The 18,721-nt window shown below is 42.7% G+C and overlaps 1 protein-coding gene across 13 annotated transcripts in view; it reads left to right on the top strand.

Annotated features, from left to right (window-relative positions):
- Window positions 1-18,721, top strand: part of Git2 (GIT ArfGAP 2) — a 50,965-nt gene that overhangs the window by 19,506 nt on the left and 12,738 nt on the right. The window contains exons 8-16 of one of the 13 annotated variants that reach the window (XM_077796137.1): window positions 495-540; window positions 1,851-1,899; window positions 5,145-5,217; window positions 5,470-5,567; window positions 7,245-7,356; window positions 10,847-10,989; window positions 12,943-13,047; window positions 16,633-16,881; window positions 18,566-18,655. In XM_077796137.1, the coding sequence (XP_077652263.1) occupies window positions 495-540; window positions 1,851-1,899; window positions 5,145-5,217; window positions 5,470-5,567; window positions 7,245-7,356; window positions 10,847-10,989; window positions 12,943-13,047; window positions 16,633-16,881; window positions 18,566-18,655 (965 nt within the window). Of the gene's footprint in view, window positions 1-494; window positions 541-1,847; window positions 1,900-5,144; window positions 5,218-5,469; window positions 5,568-7,244; window positions 7,357-10,846; window positions 10,990-12,942; window positions 13,093-15,306; window positions 15,391-16,632; window positions 16,882-18,565; window positions 18,656-18,721 lie in introns of those variants that run through there. The other 12 variants (XM_026409181.2, XM_026409182.2, XM_026409180.2 and 9 more) reach the window with 12 other exon arrangements.

Here is an 18,721-nt window from a genome sequence, read left to right as displayed (position 1 = left end):
CAGCATCCTCCAAAGCTAGAATAGGACCAAGTCAGTCAGCATCTTGGGAGATGGAATTTCTCTCTGAGTCTGCAAAGGCCACCTGCCCAAGCCCTGTCTTCAATAATGTGAAGAAGCTACCAAAGCTCACTGAAGCACCAGGGTCCCACACAGTGAAGTGATAGAAGCCTGCTGTGAGCTAATTCTACCCCCTCAGCATTCCTCCACAGCTCAGGACCATCGCTCACCCTGGGGTGAACAAGCCTAAGGTTTACAGTGAGCATTGTCTTCTACTGGGTGTCTAGACCTGCACACCAAGGAAAACAAGACTGTATCCTCCGTACCACCCATGTCCTCAGGAATTTATAGCCAATCCGGCAACTTCTTTTCCCCACATGATTCATAATTACAAAAAAAATGCTAATTGTGAAGCTTATATTGAGAAAATAATGGTGGTATTCCTTTATAGATCCTATTCATATTTTATATGACCAAAACTTTGGTTTTTGTTTCAGATCACAAAAACGGACAGCACTTTATAATACCTCAAATGGCAGACAGGTAAGACCCTCAAAAGATCAATCAATTGTACCTGCCCCCAGTATTTCCTCGGTAATATAGTATTTAAATATATCATATTTTTGTGTTTAACAAAGCCCATACATTTTTCTCTTTTATGGCTATACAATTTGGAAATAAGACGTCTGTAAGTAAACCACCTATCAAACTTTAGTTCAAAAGAGCACAGTAACAAATTTACTGATAAGGAAATTGGAGTCAGTGTCACTGTTTTACACAGTTGTGATAGTACATTGTGTCAACAGATCATATTCACAAAATATTTTTGTACCATTAGAGATGATATTCTTTTTCTATAACTCGGGTCGGCAAACTTTATCAAGGTCCCCTTGCAGCTTCTGTTGCAACCCCTCAACTCTGCCATTTTAGATGAAAGCATCTGGGGACACTAAATGAATGGGCATGTCTGTCTAAGAAAAATTTTTTCCAGGCACTGGAATTTGAATTTCATATAATTTTCATATTTTATGAAATGTTGTTCTTCCTTTTTTTTTAATCCCCCAATCATTTAAAAATATAAAAAAAGCATTCTTAACTCATGGGCTAAGCAAAAAGTAGGCCTTAATCTGTCGACCCCTGATTTGTAATTAGTTTGTTGCTTACAGGGATGAACCTTAAGCCCTATTTAGCCAGTTACCTTTGCACAAATGCTGTCAAGAGTTATGAAATGATTAACTGCTGTTCCAGATGTAATTTTGCCATTCCAGTTTTTCATATTTTCGTTTTTCATATTTTCTTCAATCTTGCCTTTTCTTTTTTTTTTTTTTTTTTTTTTAGTAATTCAAAAATTATAGCTGGGCATGGTGTCACATGCCTGTAACCCCAGTGACTCCAGACACTGAGGCAAGACTGAAAGTTTGAGGCCAGCCTCAGCAACTTAGCCAGGCCCTAGGCTACTTCATGAGACTCTATCTCTAAGAAAGAAAAAGGGCTGGGTATATAGCTCAGTGGTTAAGCACCCCTGGGTTAAATCTCTAGTACCAAAAAGATAATAATTGTGACTCCTCACATAATAAGGACCTGGAAATTAACCTGACAGTAGCTTTTGTCATTTAGTTGGTGGGTGATTTTTTTCTCTTTATCATATATGATATGACTACTGTACTTCTGAAATGAATCACTCTGACATGTTGTTTTGGTTTCCTCACGAACTCTTTTGGGCCATAGAATGCTTGACTCAGTGTGTCCGTGAACTATAACTAATATTTTCATCCCTTGGGTATCTTAATCTACAGAGCTCACAAACATGGTTCTATTTATTTGCTTATTAGTTTTGTACATTTTCTTAGCAGCCTGGATTTGTCTGAATTGGCAAAAGCTGCTAAGAAGAAACTTCAGTCTGTGAGTATCTCTTTACTGTGAACCCGGTGTGGGAATCAGTGTATTCTGCCAATACCTGTTCTCAGTCCAAGTTACCCACTGCATCAGATTACTTTATTTCATACTTTCAGATGATAAATTAGAAGCAGACCATTGAGTATGTAGCAATGAAGACCGAAAGTACATCTAGTTCAGTATATCTAGTTCATAGGCTCTGCTTCAAATATCCCCATTTTTCTGTCATGTTGAGAACTAAAGACAGGGCCTGTGACATTAGGAAGTTGTTTCTCCTTGTGAAAGTTGCCTAGTTCTCATGTAAATGAGTAAGTGGGCACCCTTCCTGGAGTTTTGTCTAGCCGTGCTGGATGCCAGGGAATGACAAAATCTGGTGCTGGCCTGCTGGTGAGTTTGCAGGTTCACTCACTGCCATGGTGGTGACTCTCTCACCCATCCTGTGCCATTCATCAGAGGTTTTCAGATTCGTGCTTCAAAGCTGGTGGTCCAGACCCACTGTGTCCTGACAGCTCGTGGAGCCCCACGGGTCATAGCCTCACTGTGATCAGTGTGTGTGTTTGCAGCTGGCCCAGCCAGCCGTAGTCAGGTCCCCTGGAGACTGACTTCTCTGGGAACCATTTCCCCTGGTCCAGCTGCCTCAAGGGGAGCCTCCCAGCTATTTTAACCCCAGACTCTACTCTACTCTTGACCTCCTCTCATTGCTCTCTGAATCAGACTCTTAACTTCTTTTCATAACCTTGAAGGGCATCTTCCAACTCACCTTTCAGACCTTGCCCTGGTCCCGTGTGTGTGTGTGTGTGTGTGTGTGTGTGTGTGTGTGTGTGTGTGTGTTTTCACACTCTCTGAGACCAAGAGCTGCTGTATTCGCGTCCTCTTCTGAGGCCCTCTGTTGCCCACGTGTCTACCCCGCGCGGCTCCCCTGCCTTTCTCATTCGAGGAGCTGGAGTCTGACCACCTCCCCAGCGTGGGCAGCAGCCTTCCCAAAGCCCAGCTCTGAAACTGCAGCTTCCCTATTTGTGACTTCCTCCTATTCCCCTTCTCAGAGAAGACCCTTTTCTAGAACCTCATATAACATTAAGTATTAAATATTACAGAAAATGAACCTTTCCTTACTAGTACTTAACTGTATTATGAAATAAATGTGTTTTATGCAATTTGTTTGGCGTCTCTGTGTTCTATATCTACGGTTTTGTGTGTCTGTGTGTTTTACTGCCTTTCTTAAAGAGACCATGTATTAAGATGATATGCTTTGAAGTCAGCACCAAGTATTTTGTGCTTTCCTTTTAATTGTTCATAATAGATGAGCAGATTTTTATTGAAACTAATTTAAACCTAGATAAACCCCAGATTCCCTTTGACTCTCTTGCATTTGCTCAGCTAGAAGCTGCATGAAAGCTAAAGTTGTATCTAATATCCTGCACACAGCGTTAAGCTTGGAAGTAACATAGTAGAGCTCTCGTGAACTTGGTCTGTGAGTCAGGTGGGTCAGGTTCACTTCTCTGCAAGGCAAGGTGCTGTAGCCTCCCAGTGCCTTGGTGTCCTTCCCCAGAAGAGGGAGGCAGTGCTCAGCAGAGCTGCTCAGGAAGGGTTGCTGCTCCTCTTGCCTGTGGACCCTGCCCTGCCGGCTCCTCGCAGGTGCTGCTCTTACCTGGACCGGGTCACCATTTGTTCCTTCTCTCCTTTCCTCCCTCCCTCCCTCATTTCTTCCTTCTTTCCCCTCCCTTTTTCTCCCTTTCATTTTCCTCCCTACCATCCTCTCTTCTTTCTTTCTCTTTACCTCCCTCTCTCCCTAATGAAAAACAAAGATCAGTATTTTCCTGAATTAGTAAATGTTAACATTTTGGTAGACTTAAACCTGGATCTCAGATCCGGCACTTAGTGGCTTTTGACTTTAGGCAAGCTACTAACTTCTATGCCTCAGTTTCTTTGTTGTAAAATGGGACAATAGCAAACCCTATCTTCATGGAGGTGTTTTAAGTATTAAATAGGACGCTGTTAGCACAGTACCTGGAATGTGAGCCCTTAGTCAGTGTTGACCGTGTTGACCAGTGCTGTTGTTGTTAGTGATAGCAATAATGATAAGGCCTGTAGTCCTTTGGAGGAAGAGATGAGTGTTTATCAAGCAAGTTCAAGCTCCCAACCCTTCATTTTCTTATCTAGCAGCAGGCTTTCAGGGTTTATTTTTAATGTAACTACAGTGTGACCATGCTAGAGGTATTGAAAATAGAGGGGAGAATCACCCTCAGTCCCTGTAAGTGAACTCAGGCTCAGTGTTTTGGTGTATTTCTTTCAAGTCTTATTTCATGTGTATCACACTTTTGTCTCCTGCTTTTTTCACTCAACAATGTATCATATACCTTTCACTATTCCTTCCTGTGAGGTGTCTGTGGGAGGCATTTTAAATTGCTGCACAGAAGACCTTCAGGTCGGTTAGTGAGTGGATGTTCCTGAGCCCCTGCCAAGTATCTGGTACTGCTTCAGGATGTGAGGAGGATGGTTGGCAATGTAACAAATTGAGCATCTGCCCTCACAGAGCAGGGAAGAGTCACAACTGCCAAGTGCCAGAGTGAGTTTCCTGAGGTAGAAAGTGCGGAGACAGCCAGTGCCACCTGTCAGGGGTCTAACCTCATCTGAGTTGGAAAGACCTTGATTGTCCTCCCTGTCCCTGCAGCCAGTAAGGCCCCTCAGCCTATGGTGATTGTGTTGTGAGCTGACACTGCTCAGAGTATTGATGAGTCAGGTGGTGTTTTGTCAGGGACACTCGGCCCTGGGGTTGAAGGACTGCTCCCAGCAAGACAGCCAAGAGACCTCACCCCGTTCTGGTTGGAGTTTTTGTGCAGTGGTGCAGATTATCCTGTCAAAGGGCATGTTTTCACCTCTTAATCCTCCCAGGGGTTTAGGAGCCCTTACATTTTGGGGAAATGACAAATGCTGTCAAGATGGAAGACACTCATAGGAGCTCCCCAAGGAGAGTAGAGGACTGGGTCCACCTCTGAGCGCGAGATTAGCCACCTCTAACCTTTTCGTAGCAGCGACCCTGCCGGGTGTCATAGAGTAGTGAGGCTGCTGCAGGAGGCAGATGCTTCTAGAGGCTCTGTACAATTGTGGCATGTTGTCTGTGTAACAGGGCATTTGCTAGGCCCTGGCTTTGAATAAGACATTGGAGATAAAAGGGTGAATAAGTCACAGTCCCCTCTCGTCCTCCTGGTGTTAATCGTTGTCCCTTGTGTTCCTGATATTTTTACTTTCAGCTAAGTAATCATTTGTTTGAAGAACTTGCCATGGATGTGTACGATGAAGTTGACAGGCGAGAGACTGATGCAGGTGACTTAACATGTGCCTTTATCTACTAAGCTTCTGTTATCAGTGGGCAGTGACAAGCTGCCAGCCTCAGTGTTTTACTTGCCCAATTTCTACTGTCCTGATAACTCGTGTGTCGACGTGTACCTTTGCGTGTGTTGGCTTCAGAGTGTGCTTCCCTAAGTCTCCCTAGTAACGCGTGAGCCGTGCCTCCCAGCAGAGCAGTGGCACCCCAGATGTGATGAGATTCTGTCTCTGGCTCTTTCCTCTGGCTAGTCTGGCTTGCCACGCAAAACCACAGCACCCTGGTAACCGAGACAACTGTCGTCCCCTTTCTTCCGGTCAATCCCGAGTATTCATCAACACGAAACCAGGCAAGTAGCTCAGTTTAAAAAATAATTAGAGGTATTATTTGGGGAATGGCTGATGTCATGGTGTTTGATATTTCCAGGATGAGTATCTTAAGTGTTTTTTGATTGATTAAAATTGTCCTTTTTATGCATAAACACACAATTCACAACGCCCTAAGAACCAGTTGCAGTAGTGCATAACTGTGATCCCAGCAACTCCGGAGGCTGAGGCAGGAGGATCAAAAGTTCAAAGCCAGCCTCAGTGACTTAGCGAGAGCCTGTCTCAAAAAGGGCTGGGGCTGGGCGCAGTGGCACACACCTGTGATCCCAGTGGCTCCGGAGGCTAAGACAGGAGGATCACGAGTTCAAAGCCAGCCTCAGTAATCGCAAGGCACTAAGCAACTCAGTGAGACCCTGTCTCTAAATAAAATACAAAATAGGGCTGGGGATGGGGCTCAGTGGTTGAGTGCCCCTGAGTTCAATCCCCAATACCAAAAAAAAGGCAGGGGGGTAGGTGGTCTCAGAATGTAGCTCAGTGGTAGAGCATTCCTACAAGATGTAAATAGCTGACTAGAAAAAAATATGAAACAATTCACAGAAGAAATAGAAATGGCTCATGAAGAAATCTTTAGCCCTACTAGTAATTGAAGCAAGCAGGCCAAACGCAGATTAGCCAAATGTATAATGAAGATCCTCTGAGTTGGCAATGTGGGATGAGCTTGATCATGCTACAGATAGGATTTAAAGTTGCTGTAAACTTTAGAAATAAGCAGTTTGCTTACCAGTTTCTCACAAGACTCAAAATTAAGCATATCCTTTTACAGAGGAATTCTTCATTTGGGAAAATATCTTAGTAAAATTAAAATATATTTACACACAATAATTTTCATCAAATCACTATATATATAAATGTAGAGCATTAAAAGTAGTTTCAGCCTCCATCAAGAGGAGAAGCAGTGAGTAAATGAGGAAGGTGTTTCAGTGTTTATGATTAGTGGCTATAAATAAAGATAGAGCCCCCACATCTGGACCACAACTATATCTTGAAATTTAGAAATTTTCCTTCAAACTGATTTTCCACTACTCTGTCTACTTCAAAACTAAATCATTAGGGGCTGGGGATGTGGCTCAAGTGGTAGCACGCTCGCCTGGCGTTCGTGCGGCCCCGGTTCGATCCTCAGCACCACATACCAACAAAGATGTTGTGTCTGCCGAGAACTAAAAAATAAATATTAAAAATTCTCTCTCTCTCTCTCTCTTTCTCTCCTCTCTCACTCTCTCTTTAAAAAAAAAAAAACTAAATCATTAGTGGAAGAAAAGCATTAAGTGGAACCATTTTATTTGTTTAGGTAGGTAGGTAGGTAGGCAAGTGGTCCTGGGGACTGAAAACAAGGCCTCGAGCATGCTAGGCAAGTGCTCTACTACTGAGCTGCATCCCCAGCTAAACCCATTGTATTCTTGTTCACAAAAACAAATATGTATTGTGAGAATTTAAATGTAAACTTTTTTATATAAATGGTTTTAACCTAGTCTCATGGAAAATACTAATGTTTTGATTTGATTATGGCTATGATTGATTATGCTTTGATTGGGCTGGAAGATTTTTGCAGAATCCTGTCAGTAGTCTGACTAGTTTGGGATAGCTGTTCATGTCTACATTTTTACAGTGGGGAATATTTCCAATTATCTTCTCACCCTTAGGGCAGACAGAAATTAGCTCGGTTTAATGCCCATGAGTTTGCCACACTGGTAATTGACATTCTCAGTGATGCCAAGAGGAGACAGCAGGGCAGTCCTCTCTCTGGTTCAAAAGGTAAGCATCTCACCTCCAACTGTGTGCTTTTGGGGCCTTGTAAGACTCAGGGGTTAAATTTTACATTGTGGGCTGGGGTTGTGGCTCAGTGGAAGAGTGCTTGCCTAACATGTGTGAGTACTGCATTCAGTTCTCAGCATCATGTATAAGAAAATAAAGGTCCATCAACAACCAAAGCATAGTTTTTTTTAAAATTTTACATTGTAAATGAATCAAAGCAGTCATTGACACATAGCTTGCAATCTTATAAGTTTTATTGGTAATACAGTATGATAAGAAGTTCAGCCCCGGTGAATTAACGGTATTTAAAAATTATCAACTATTTCATATTTACCTTAAGTATGATTTTTTTCTTTTGGAGTCACTTACTTTACCTATAAAAATGTACCCTGAAATTAACCCAAGAGTTTAACTTAAATCTTACTAAGGATATAAGAAATGAAACTCTTCTAATTAAATGATATCTCATCTATTACTGCTTATCTCCAAAACTGAGTTCTAAAAATTAAAGTTCTAAAATTAAAATGTGTTGCTGTCAGTTTTAAATGTCTGCAGTGAGAAGTTTATGATTCAAAATTATGAAGAGAACACTGACCATCTGTTTCCAGAGTGCCCTGTCAGATCTCACGCAGTAGCTCAGGGCCTGTCTCTGCACTTGGGATCTGCTTCCTCTGCAGCCCATTACTGTGTGTTGCTGCTGCCTGTAATTATAGAAATTATGCTTTTCTTATTGTAAGGCATTTAAACAAAAAGGTATGTACCATAAAAATTAAGTTTCTAGCCAGTATCACATTCACCAAAGATAGGAATCATTATCCAACAACATTTTGTTCTTTCCTCTTGCTTATTCAGGAGTTTGATTTTATCAGGTCACCCAGGAATAAAGACGTTCTAAAAAGGTGTATTCAGTTTTGGTGAAGGTGCAGTGCCAAGAGTTTGCATAAATTCGAAGTCTGAAAAATGTGCCTACACTAATTGAAGGGAAATAATCAGAAATGTTATATGTATGTTATGTATGACACCCAACTTAACTGTCTAAATAATCATCAGTAGAGAGTGATTGGTTACATATTTGAATGGTATACAAACATCTTTTTTGTAGAGACTATGGAATAAAGGAATAAATATTTAAAGGTTTAGTATAATCCCAGTTTTGTAAGGAAAACATTTATATGCATACATATGTGCAAGTGTATACCACATGTTAATTAATACACACACAATTGATCTTCGTCTGCACAGTCCATATTTGCAAATTCATCTTTATTTGTAACCCCCAAATTAACTACTTGAAGCACCTCGAGGTCATTCTCAAACATATGCTGAGTGGCAAAAAACTTCAAACATCTAAAACACACTCCTGGCTGAGGTGGAGCCAGGCAACTCCTTGCCTCCTGTTTCATGCCATATTCTTCACATTTTTGTGCTTTTTGTGTGTGGGGGGGGGGGGTTGCTTTTAAAAAATAGCCTGGATGGGGACTGGGGTTATGGCTCAGTGGTAGAGTGCTCACCTAGCATGAGTGAGGCACTGGGTTCAATCCTTAGTACCACATAAAAATAAGATTTAAAAAAAAAAAAAAACAATAGCCCGGATGCCTAATATTTTAAATATAGTGCCAGGTGCCTATTATCTCAGCGGCTAGGGAGGCTGAGACAGGAGGATCGTGAGTTCAAAGCCAGCCTCAGCAACTTAACAAGGTCCTGAGCTACTCAGTGAGATCCTGTCTCAAAATAAAAAAAAGGTTGTGGCTCATTGGTTAAGTGCCTCTGGGTTCAATCCTTGGTAACAACAAAAAAAAGTAGCCCTTAAGCATAGTGCCAAGGGTGCTATCTAGTGTTCTAAGGACAAGGAGGTTTACTTAGTTAGGGTTGGGATGTAGCTCTGAGGTAGAGCACTTGTCTACCACATGTGAGACCCTGGTTTCCATCCCAGCACTGAAAAACATTAAAAGGAGGAGGCTGAGATGTGCCTTCCAGAGAAAACGATGCTCAGTGAGTATTGTCCTAGAAGGACTTAGAGTGCTGGTGGTCAGAGGTTCAGTGTTACGACTCAACAGTGTGTATTAAATAAGATAAACACACAAAACAAAACTGTGTGTTGATCAGTTGGTGAAAATGTGACCAGAGGCTCACAAGGCCCTAAGCCTGTCTTTCCCGTGGGAGCAGAGGTTTGGTGTTGGCTCAGTGTTCACAGCAGCTTTCTAGAACTTAACTACTGAGATTAACAAGAATTGACTGTGTGCATATGTAGAAAACAGACATGAAAGAGAGAAATTAGCATGTAATGATGACCATGAGTAATTTCTGTCCTCTTTGTTCACTGGTTTCCAATTCTTTATTTTGAGTCTTTTTATCGTTTTGGGTACTGGGGATTGAAGCCAGGGGTGCCTTAATACAGCTATACCCCCAGTCCCTTCTATCTAACTATCTGTTTATTATTTAGTTATTTATTTACTTTGAGACAGGGTCCTGCTAAGTTGCTTAGGGCCTTGCTAAGGTGCTAAGACTGGCCTTAAACTTCTGATCTTCCTGTCTCGGCCTCCCAAGTTGCTGGGATTATAGGTATACACCACCACATCTGGCTTCTATGTTGAATCTTTATTACTTCTGTAATCACATATATTTATGAGTTTTTAAATATTAATTTAAAAAATTAAAATAGAACCTGGTTCTCTTAAGAAACTGTAATCCATTGCCCAGATACCAACCCTCAGGATATCTGGATTAAAACATTAGTAGTCAGAGGTGAGCCTGAGTCGCCTGAGAGAAACAGGAAAGACCTGGGTAGTCTGTGAGATGAGATTTTTTTATTCAAATATGTCAAAGCCTCTAGATCGTCCCTGCCCCTCCCCATGGAATCAACACTCCTAATAGTGCATACATGGCTGTCTACTGGGTCCACTCTCTCCCTGCCCCTTCCTTAGATTCTGGTGACTAACTGCCAGTGTTTTGAGCACCTAGTTTCCAGGTTCTAGTTTCACAGTTTACTTTCAGTTTTACCTTGTGGACATGTTGCAAGTGGAATCAAATCATATTACATTATTTTACATCTTTATGGTCTGGAGCCACGCCTGGGCATCCGCCTCCTCAACCTGGCAGTTCCTTCCTAAGCTTCCCTAATTTGCCCACCTTGGGCCCCTAAATCAGATGAATGCTTGAGGCCCTCATGCATCTGCCCATGAGGTGGATCGTTTTCTCTGCTGTCCCTCTATTGGTCTAAACATAATGTTACCATTCTGCTATTTTCTTTCAGACCTTTAAATGGCTAAGCCAAAAAGTCATCCCAGTAATTTTTTGGAAGGGAAAAAATGTTCTGAGAGGCTGGGGTTGTGGCTCAGTAGTAGAGCACTTGCCTTGCATGTGTGAGGCACTGGGTTCGATCCTCAGCACCACATATAAATAAATAAAGGTACTGTGTCCATCTACAACTAAAAAACAGTTTAAAAAAAATGTTTTGAGCCTGAAGTAAATTATTTGCTTCTCTTAATAGACAATGTGGAGCTCATACTGAAAACAATCAATAACCAGCACAGTATTGAGAGTCAAGACAATGACCAGCCAGACTATGACAGTGTGGCATCTGATGAAGACACAGATTTGGAAACCACAGCAAGCAAGGCAAACCGGCAGAAGGTGAGAGGACATGCCTGATGCAGTAGGGCAGATATGTTTGTTTTACATACCTTCCTCCTGCAGAACTGCCTACCATGTCAGGCAAAGGCGAGCCCTACCAGAGGTGCTGTAGAGGTAAAGTCAGGTTCACTCTCAGCTCAGGTCAAGTGAAGGTGACACAAGGTCAATGGCTGTAGAACAGGGTCCTTTTTCCCTTAGCCAAGAACCGAGTCACAGCTTCGCTGCTGTCGTGACTTGAGGAAGCTTATGAGGCGGGCGTTTATTGAGAGCCTTCTCAGGATCATAACTCTCCCAGACAAGTCCTAGTTTCTGTCCCATGAGGATGATGCTGCCTGGGAGGAGTAATCACTGCAGTAAAATGACAAAGCAACAAGTGTCAGGCCAAACAGGAGCAAAGCCGAGGGGGGAGAGGAGAGATCCAGTGCTGAGGACGCTTTGTTCCTGGCATGAACCTAAGACCCAGGAGGGGCGTGAGCCAGACCAGGCAGGATGCTGAGCAAAGAGAAAGTAGACCTGGGGTGTCTGCAGGAAAGCTGCTCACAAGAGGGGACTGTCTAAAAGAGCGGGACTCAGAGCTGCAGCAGGAGGAATGTGACACCCAGACTGAAGAGCCAAGGCCTCCCGGGCAGTCCAGAGCCTTGGAAACTTTAGGTAGGAAGGAGGACAAAGGTCAGAGGGTGGAGAGAGAACCCAGTTAGGATGCTCCTGAAGAAGTCCAAATGGGCTGATGGGAGATGCCTCAGCACCTAGGCTAGAAGAGTCTCAGGGGGAGATACTGAGGCACCAGAGTGTGAGCTGGAGGAGAGGACCACAGGATCCTGGGTAGTCCAGTCACTGGTGAATCCCCAGGACTGGCCCTCAGAGATCTTCTGCAGACACTGAGAATGCATGAATAGGAAAGTAGACAGGAAGGGTCTAGAAGTTCAAAGAGGGAAGATGGACTTACAGAACATGTGTCTGGAGTCTTCTGTCTTCCATGACTGAGAATTGTAGTGCCATTGGCAGATGGAGATGACACCTCTGCCAGACTGTCCAAAAGCTGCCAGTTCCCTGAGTGAAAGCCAAGGCCATGATGGGACCCTCCAGGACAGGCTCTCTGTTGACCAGCAGGCTCCCACCCCTCCGCCTCCCACACCTGCTTCCTCTAGCTGAGCTCTGCTGCCAGCTGGAAGCTCTCCCTCCAGACACCATCTGACTGATTCCTCACCTGCTCAGGCTCTACTCAAAGGCTTACCTCAGCTCCCTGATGTGCAGCCCACCTGCACCCCTACTTCAGCTCCTGCACCCTGCCATGCTCCATTTTGTCTGTTTCTACAGCACTAATCACCTTCAATCGTACTGTATATTTACTTATTTTTATTTTTTCCCTCTGTCATGTGGCTGGCTGGGATGTAAACACCATGGAAGCAGGAATCTTTGTCTTATTTTCTTTTCTGATACATCCCAAGCACTTAGAAATTGCCTATGTTCAATAAAAAGTGTTGGAATGAATGAATTAATGAAAGAATGGATAAAAAAAGAAAATGACAGGGCTGGGTTGTGACCCAGTGGTAAAGCGCTTGCCTAGTATGGGTGAGGCACTGGGTTCCATCCTCAGCACCATAGAAAAATAAAATAAAGGTATTATGTCCACCTACAACTAAAAGTTAAATGTTTAAAAAAAAAAAGAAGAAAATGACAGAGTAAGAGAAACGTATGCAAGACAGGACAAACCTCCTCAGACAGTCAAAGTAGCCCCACTGACTGCTCCATTAGAAAATACTGACTTAAAAAATTTTTGAGTATCACAGTGACCCTACTTTTGTGTTTCAGTTTTACATTTCTCTCAGAAGCCTTGATTTGGTTTAATTTTGCAATTCAGTTGGCATGGCCAGAATTGGACATTCTTTAGCTGTTAGTCTTTAATGTTATCATCATCTCAGATTGTGAACATTTTCCCCAATTTATTTTTAGAGCCTAGATTCAGATTTATCAGATGGACCAGTCACTGTACAGGAATTTATGGAGGTCAAAAACGCTCTAGTGGCTTCTGAGGCCAAGATACAACAGCTAATGAAGGTGAATAACAACTTGAGTGACGAGCTGAGAATTATGCAGAAAAAGGTAACATGTCAATAAATGACAGGATGGTTGACTCTCTAATCCCATAGTATAAAGAAGAATCCCAGGCACCATGCTTGATCAGAGGGAAGGAAAACAGTTACTGTAACAGACCTAGAAATCTTGGGGCCAAGCTGTCTTTTTGGAAGCAGGATGTGTTTACATATTTGAACCGAAATAGCTCTCATTAGGAGTACGGCCAGAGAAAATTCCCCAAGTAGAAGAATCCTAACACCTGGTGTGTGCTTCTTCGGTATCTGGATCCTCTGCTTGGGTTTGATTCTTTCTATTGCTGGTCCTATAGAGTACTCACACCATGGAGATGGAGCAGGCCAAAATCCTGGACAGATGTGTATGTTTGTCCACAGGTTAGTCCCAGCCCACCCCAGCCTGACAGTCCTCCCCCAGATCCCTACCTTATTTGCAGCATCCTCAGAGCCTAGAGGAGAGCCTGCCACAGCGTAGGTTCTCATTAAATAAAAGAACACACTCACTCCATGTACCAGCAAGAACTGTGTACTAGAAAGAGATAATCCCATCAGTTCAGAATTTTCTCATTCCTTACCTTTTGAGAGAATCAGAACCATATGAATACAATAATCTCTAAAGGAGTCTGGCCAATAGTAGCAAAGCATTCACTGAAGAGGGGGCTCGCACATGTAATTCTTTACGAGGAGGCCAAGAGAAGGAAATGGAAAAGTTCCATGTTGCCCAGACTTCATGGGTATTGCTCCCATCATCCAGTTCTCTTCAAAAAAATGACATTTTAATGCTTCCCTTAAATAGAAACTATTAAAAGCAGACTATAATCTGTCTTTTACTGTCATTAAGGAATAATGTTGCAGATTTATTTTCAAGACTTGGTCACAAGGTGTATTTCATTTTGGCTGGGTGCTTTTCAGTGGCTTCCTAAAGGAAGGCCTACGACTCAATCCTCGCTAGGGAAGTAAGCTGCTGTGTACCTTCTCTGGGGTTTGATCTAGGATTCTCTTGGTGTTGAGTTTGGGGACATTTTTTGAGAACTTTGGAAATCAGTGGCTCTGATAACCTACGGTGCAGGGAGCGAAAACACCTGCAGATCAGTTTGCCTTTAAACACAGACACTGCTCTGTACCTCCCAGCAATGTGGGCTGGGGAGCAGCTGTGACTGAGACAGACCAGGAGCCCCTTTGCTGTAACACGCAAGACTTGCACTTCCTCTTGCCTTTTCTGAAATAAGATTTGTTTAATTGATTATAGTTTGTCCCATTAATCAGACTAATAATTTTCTTGAGATTACTTTTTCTAAAACATTCCTAACATTGACATTGTAATTCAGTCTTCCAAGCATCACCTGTTTTATTCTATAATGTTCCTTTTGGTATTTGTTGAAATCACCAGAGATAACTTTGTTATCTCTGAGAACAAATGTCTTGAGCTTCTTTAAGAAATGCAGAGTGGAATTACTTGCTATTACTCATTGATTATCTCTTCAATTCTTAGAAATGCTTTTGATTTCTGAAACTGTTCAATTATCTTCAACTTTTTATTTCCTGCTGTACTCCTTCCAAACAAAAATTGGAGCCTGATTCTTACTAAGATAAACTTCATCAAATTTATCCAAGGACATCTCTCTAAATACAGAGCACTAAAATTTTTTTAATTAAAACCAGAAACGTGCTCATCTCAAAACACATTCCAGCAAAATCTAAGCTGGATGTTTCACAGGCATGAACAGTGTTAGATAAATTATCTGATTTCAAGGCCCAGTCTGTGAAAACTCTTAATAGAGGCTTTTCACATAGGCAAACACTCGAAGTCATGTTTGGGACATGAGTCCTTATGCTGATCATTCTTTGGACCTTGACTACTCAGGTCACAGGTTCTTCAATAAGTAGTTCTGACAGGTGCCTCAAGCCTATCTGTACCCCAGAATGTAAGGCTTTCCCGTAGCTGCTTGTCACCTTGCAAATGTCTCTTGTTGGAAAGAAGATTGCAAATACAAGTTACCCCCTCAAAGACTTTGTGGTGTAGAAGCAGTCTGTCACTCCATGGCTTGTACTTCAAGGAGGCTGAGAAGGAATGGCCTTCCTGTGCCAGTTAGCCACACTATCACAGAGGTTTGGCACTGCTAATACCAAGGTGTGGAATCTGTTTTATTTTAAATCTAGGCGAAATTTTTTCTTTATTGAGTTGACAAAGTAGCATGATTTTTATCTGATCTTTCACATTTAACAGTTGCTTGGAAAGGATGCTAATTAATGAAGAGGAGCAGCCACTATTGGTGTGTTTTTCCCAGATCGGTGCTTTATAAATAGAAATTGAAAGTAACTCCTCCTAGCACTGCATGGGTTGCTATTGGAAGAGTAAGGATCTTCTGATGCAGAGACAGTTGCTTATGAACTTTAACCCTGGCACTGGAAGGGAATTTGGTCAGATTTTACAGTCTCTGTCAAAGAGTAGACAGCTGAACTTGTACTACACCCTGCTTATAAAATGTCGTGGAGGATGAAGGCGCACCAGAGGGGAAGGACCTTGTGCAGGATGGCCACGGTTATTTGTGTTTAAACTGCCAGATGCTAAAGAGCCCCAGGATTCCTTGCTGATCCCCTAACCATGAAGCAGCCTGCGTGTGAGGAGTGGAGAGAGCATTTGGGGTCTCCAGTGACAGTGTCTAACTAGAATGGGGTGGTGCCAGGCAGCTTAGCATGTTCAAAGCCAGCCCCACCATGCTCGTGGTTTTTGGGTCACAAAGACAAAGGAGAGAAAGGCCAAATACTCCAGCCCCAGCCGAATGATGACCGATGACCAAGAAGCGAGCGAGTGTGCTACGTGGAGCATTCCTTCCTATGAAGAGGCTAACGGTCCCATAGGTTTCCAGTTTGCTATGTTGACATATCACAAAGAAAACTTAACCATAATCCAGTTCCCTCTGACTTTTTTTAAAAAGTGCTGAATTGTTTGGAATATCAAGAGTATTATTATTATATAATAAAAACTTGTTGATCATGATTTTTCTCGTTGGCTTCTTGGAAAGCAGTAGCTGATCTGATTTTTTGTAAGCTGAGCCTCCCTGTCTTCTTGCTTTGCAGAGCAACTCTAGTTACCTTTGTGCTGCTTCCATGGTGTCTGCTGTCATTTTTGGCATTGGCAATTGCTCAGGGCTCATTTGAAAGCAAGTTACTTCAGTGATGTTCTAATGGTCTCAAGCTCTTGGCTGAACCAACCTTAAAATAATCCAAAGTACAGCTTGCCTGCAAACATGTCCCAGCCCCGCTATCACAGATTTTAAGTAGTGAGGTGATTAGTTTTTAAAAAGCCCAGATTGCAACTTTTCCACATTCAGAAATTAAACCATTCAATTAACTGCATGATGAAGTAAGTTGATTGCATTTCACTCATTCTGGAAGAAAAAGTCCTTGTTTGTGGTTGCCTTTTACTTTGAATCCAGCTAGTCCTTTTTGTTCTTATTGTTTAGATCTGGTATCGTGTTCTTTCACTTGATGTTTGCTTTGTCTGCTTGCTATGGAAAAACACAGTCCCTCTGCTAAACATTTCTTTCAGCTTCAAACACTCCAGAGTGAGAATTCGAACCTCAGGAAACAGGCCACAACCAATGTATATCAGGTGCAAACTGGTTCTGAGTACCCAGACACTTCCAACCACTCTTCCTTAAAGCGACGTCCGTCTGCCCGGGGCAGTAGGCCCATGTCCATGTACGAGACGGGATCAGGTCAGAAACCATATCTCCCAATGGGAGAAGCAAATCACCCTGAGGAGAGCAGAACAAGACTCCAGCCCTTCCCTGCACACGTAAGTAGCACCGCTGGCGCTTCCATTGTTCCTTCTGCATGGCCTGACTGCTCTGTTCCTTCTTCTGAACCCACAGATTTTTGTGCCTCTGCTTGGCCAAGCTGGGCTCTGAGAGTCGGCTTTGTGTTTGCTGTGTGAATGTGTCCACCATGGGTGGGTGCGGTGTTCCCGCAGCACACAGGACCATAGACTGAAAGTTTTCTGGTCCAGCTGCGGATTTGGGCTCTTGCTCAGCTCCCACTCCCCTTTCCTCCTCATTTCCATGATACATTTCCCAGTCAGTTCCTGTTGGAACCTTTTGTGTAAAGCTTCCTTCCTTCCTTCCCCACTTGCAAAAACAAAAGCAAAGGGTAAAGGTCACTAGCAGAGGTGTCATCTTTGCAGTAGACAGGGTCGAGCCTCTTTATCTCTGGAGCCTGAGGAGGAAAGATGCCTTTTTGGCTGCTCCCTCATGAGCAGGTGGCACCTGTGGCCAGTACACCAGCCAAGTGCAGAAGACCCCAGGCTCTGCAGCCTGTCCACTGGCTCACAGGCTCCCTGCACCTTCGTTGTGAGGCTCTGCATCCTGCTCCTCCCCTTCCCACCAGAAGTGTGGCCTTGTCCTCTCCTCAAACTTAATTATTATAAGAACTCTTCGTCCACCTTAAAACTGTTGAATTCCAAAGACTATATTCTATATCAGAGGTCTGACAATCTCATTTTGCAATGAGATAAGAATTGTGTTTTGAGGTTTACAAAAGTTATTTGTCTTTTGGATAAATTTATTTTTTAAAAAATCCAGGTTTGGGGTCTGGGGATGTGGCTCAATGGTAGAGTGTTTGCCTGGCATGCGTGAGGACCTCAGTTTGATTCCCCAGAACTGCCAAAAAAAACTGTTACAGAAGTTTTGAACTTTATACATTGCTTTCTTTGGAGACTAATATTTATCGTTTTGAACATCCAGTTATAATTTCTTCAGTCAAAACATATAGGAGTTCCAAAAAAAAAATCTCAAGAGTAAATGCAAAGCAAAGGATACAGTCTAGTAAATTAAATCCTAATTTAATTGTGTTAAATTGCACAGTGGTAAAATGGCAATGTTGTTATATATAATTGAGTCCATTATTTCATCTTGAAGTTGTTTGAGTTTAAAACTCTAAGGCAATTGATTTGATACATTTAGTGTAAAGGAATGCTGTTGAACTTATTTCTTTATAACTGGAAAAAAATGGGGAAAAGCAACCTTTGTTAGCTTTCACAGTGTACTTTCCTATTTTAGAAAAGAAGGTAAGGAAGTCATATTATTGCAGAAGCTCTGTGATTGCAGTGTCAAGGTTAGAGTAATGGCGTGGACCACTTACAGTCATGTATGTAGTCCCTTATTTCATTCATATTAGTCCTGATTGAAAGACACGTTTGGTTTTGACAATCCATTAGAAATAACTATTGGCAAATGTGACACAAATGCGAAGTCTTCTTTTCCCATACGGAAAAAAAGTAGTCCTTTAAATTCAGAGTAATTTCTAGGAGGTGTTCCATCAGGGGATTCCACACCTCGGGGGCGTGGCTTTGGGCTGTCACCTAGAGTTCAGGACTCACCTCACATAGGATGTTGTCTTCTAGGACTCTTTTCCTGAAGCCAGGGAAGGCGGTTGGGTTTGTTTGTTTTGTGTTTTCCCGAGTGTGTTTCTCTTTCCCCTTCTAGATCGGGAGGAGTGCGCTTGTGACCTCCTCTTCATCTCTGCCTTCCTTCCCCTCCACACTTTCCTGGTCAAGGGACGAAAGCACCCGAAGGGTTAAGTACACTCTGAATGGTCTGCTCTGGAGGAGGGACAGTGCTCCTGGGCGCTTTGTGCTTGGG

This window comes from Urocitellus parryii, chromosome 3 (genome assembly GCF_045843805.1).
Source record: "Urocitellus parryii isolate mUroPar1 chromosome 3, mUroPar1.hap1, whole genome shotgun sequence".
Taxonomy (NCBI): Eukaryota; Metazoa; Chordata; class Mammalia; order Rodentia; family Sciuridae; genus Urocitellus; species Urocitellus parryii.
This window is presented reverse-complemented; position numbering and strand designations above follow the sequence as displayed.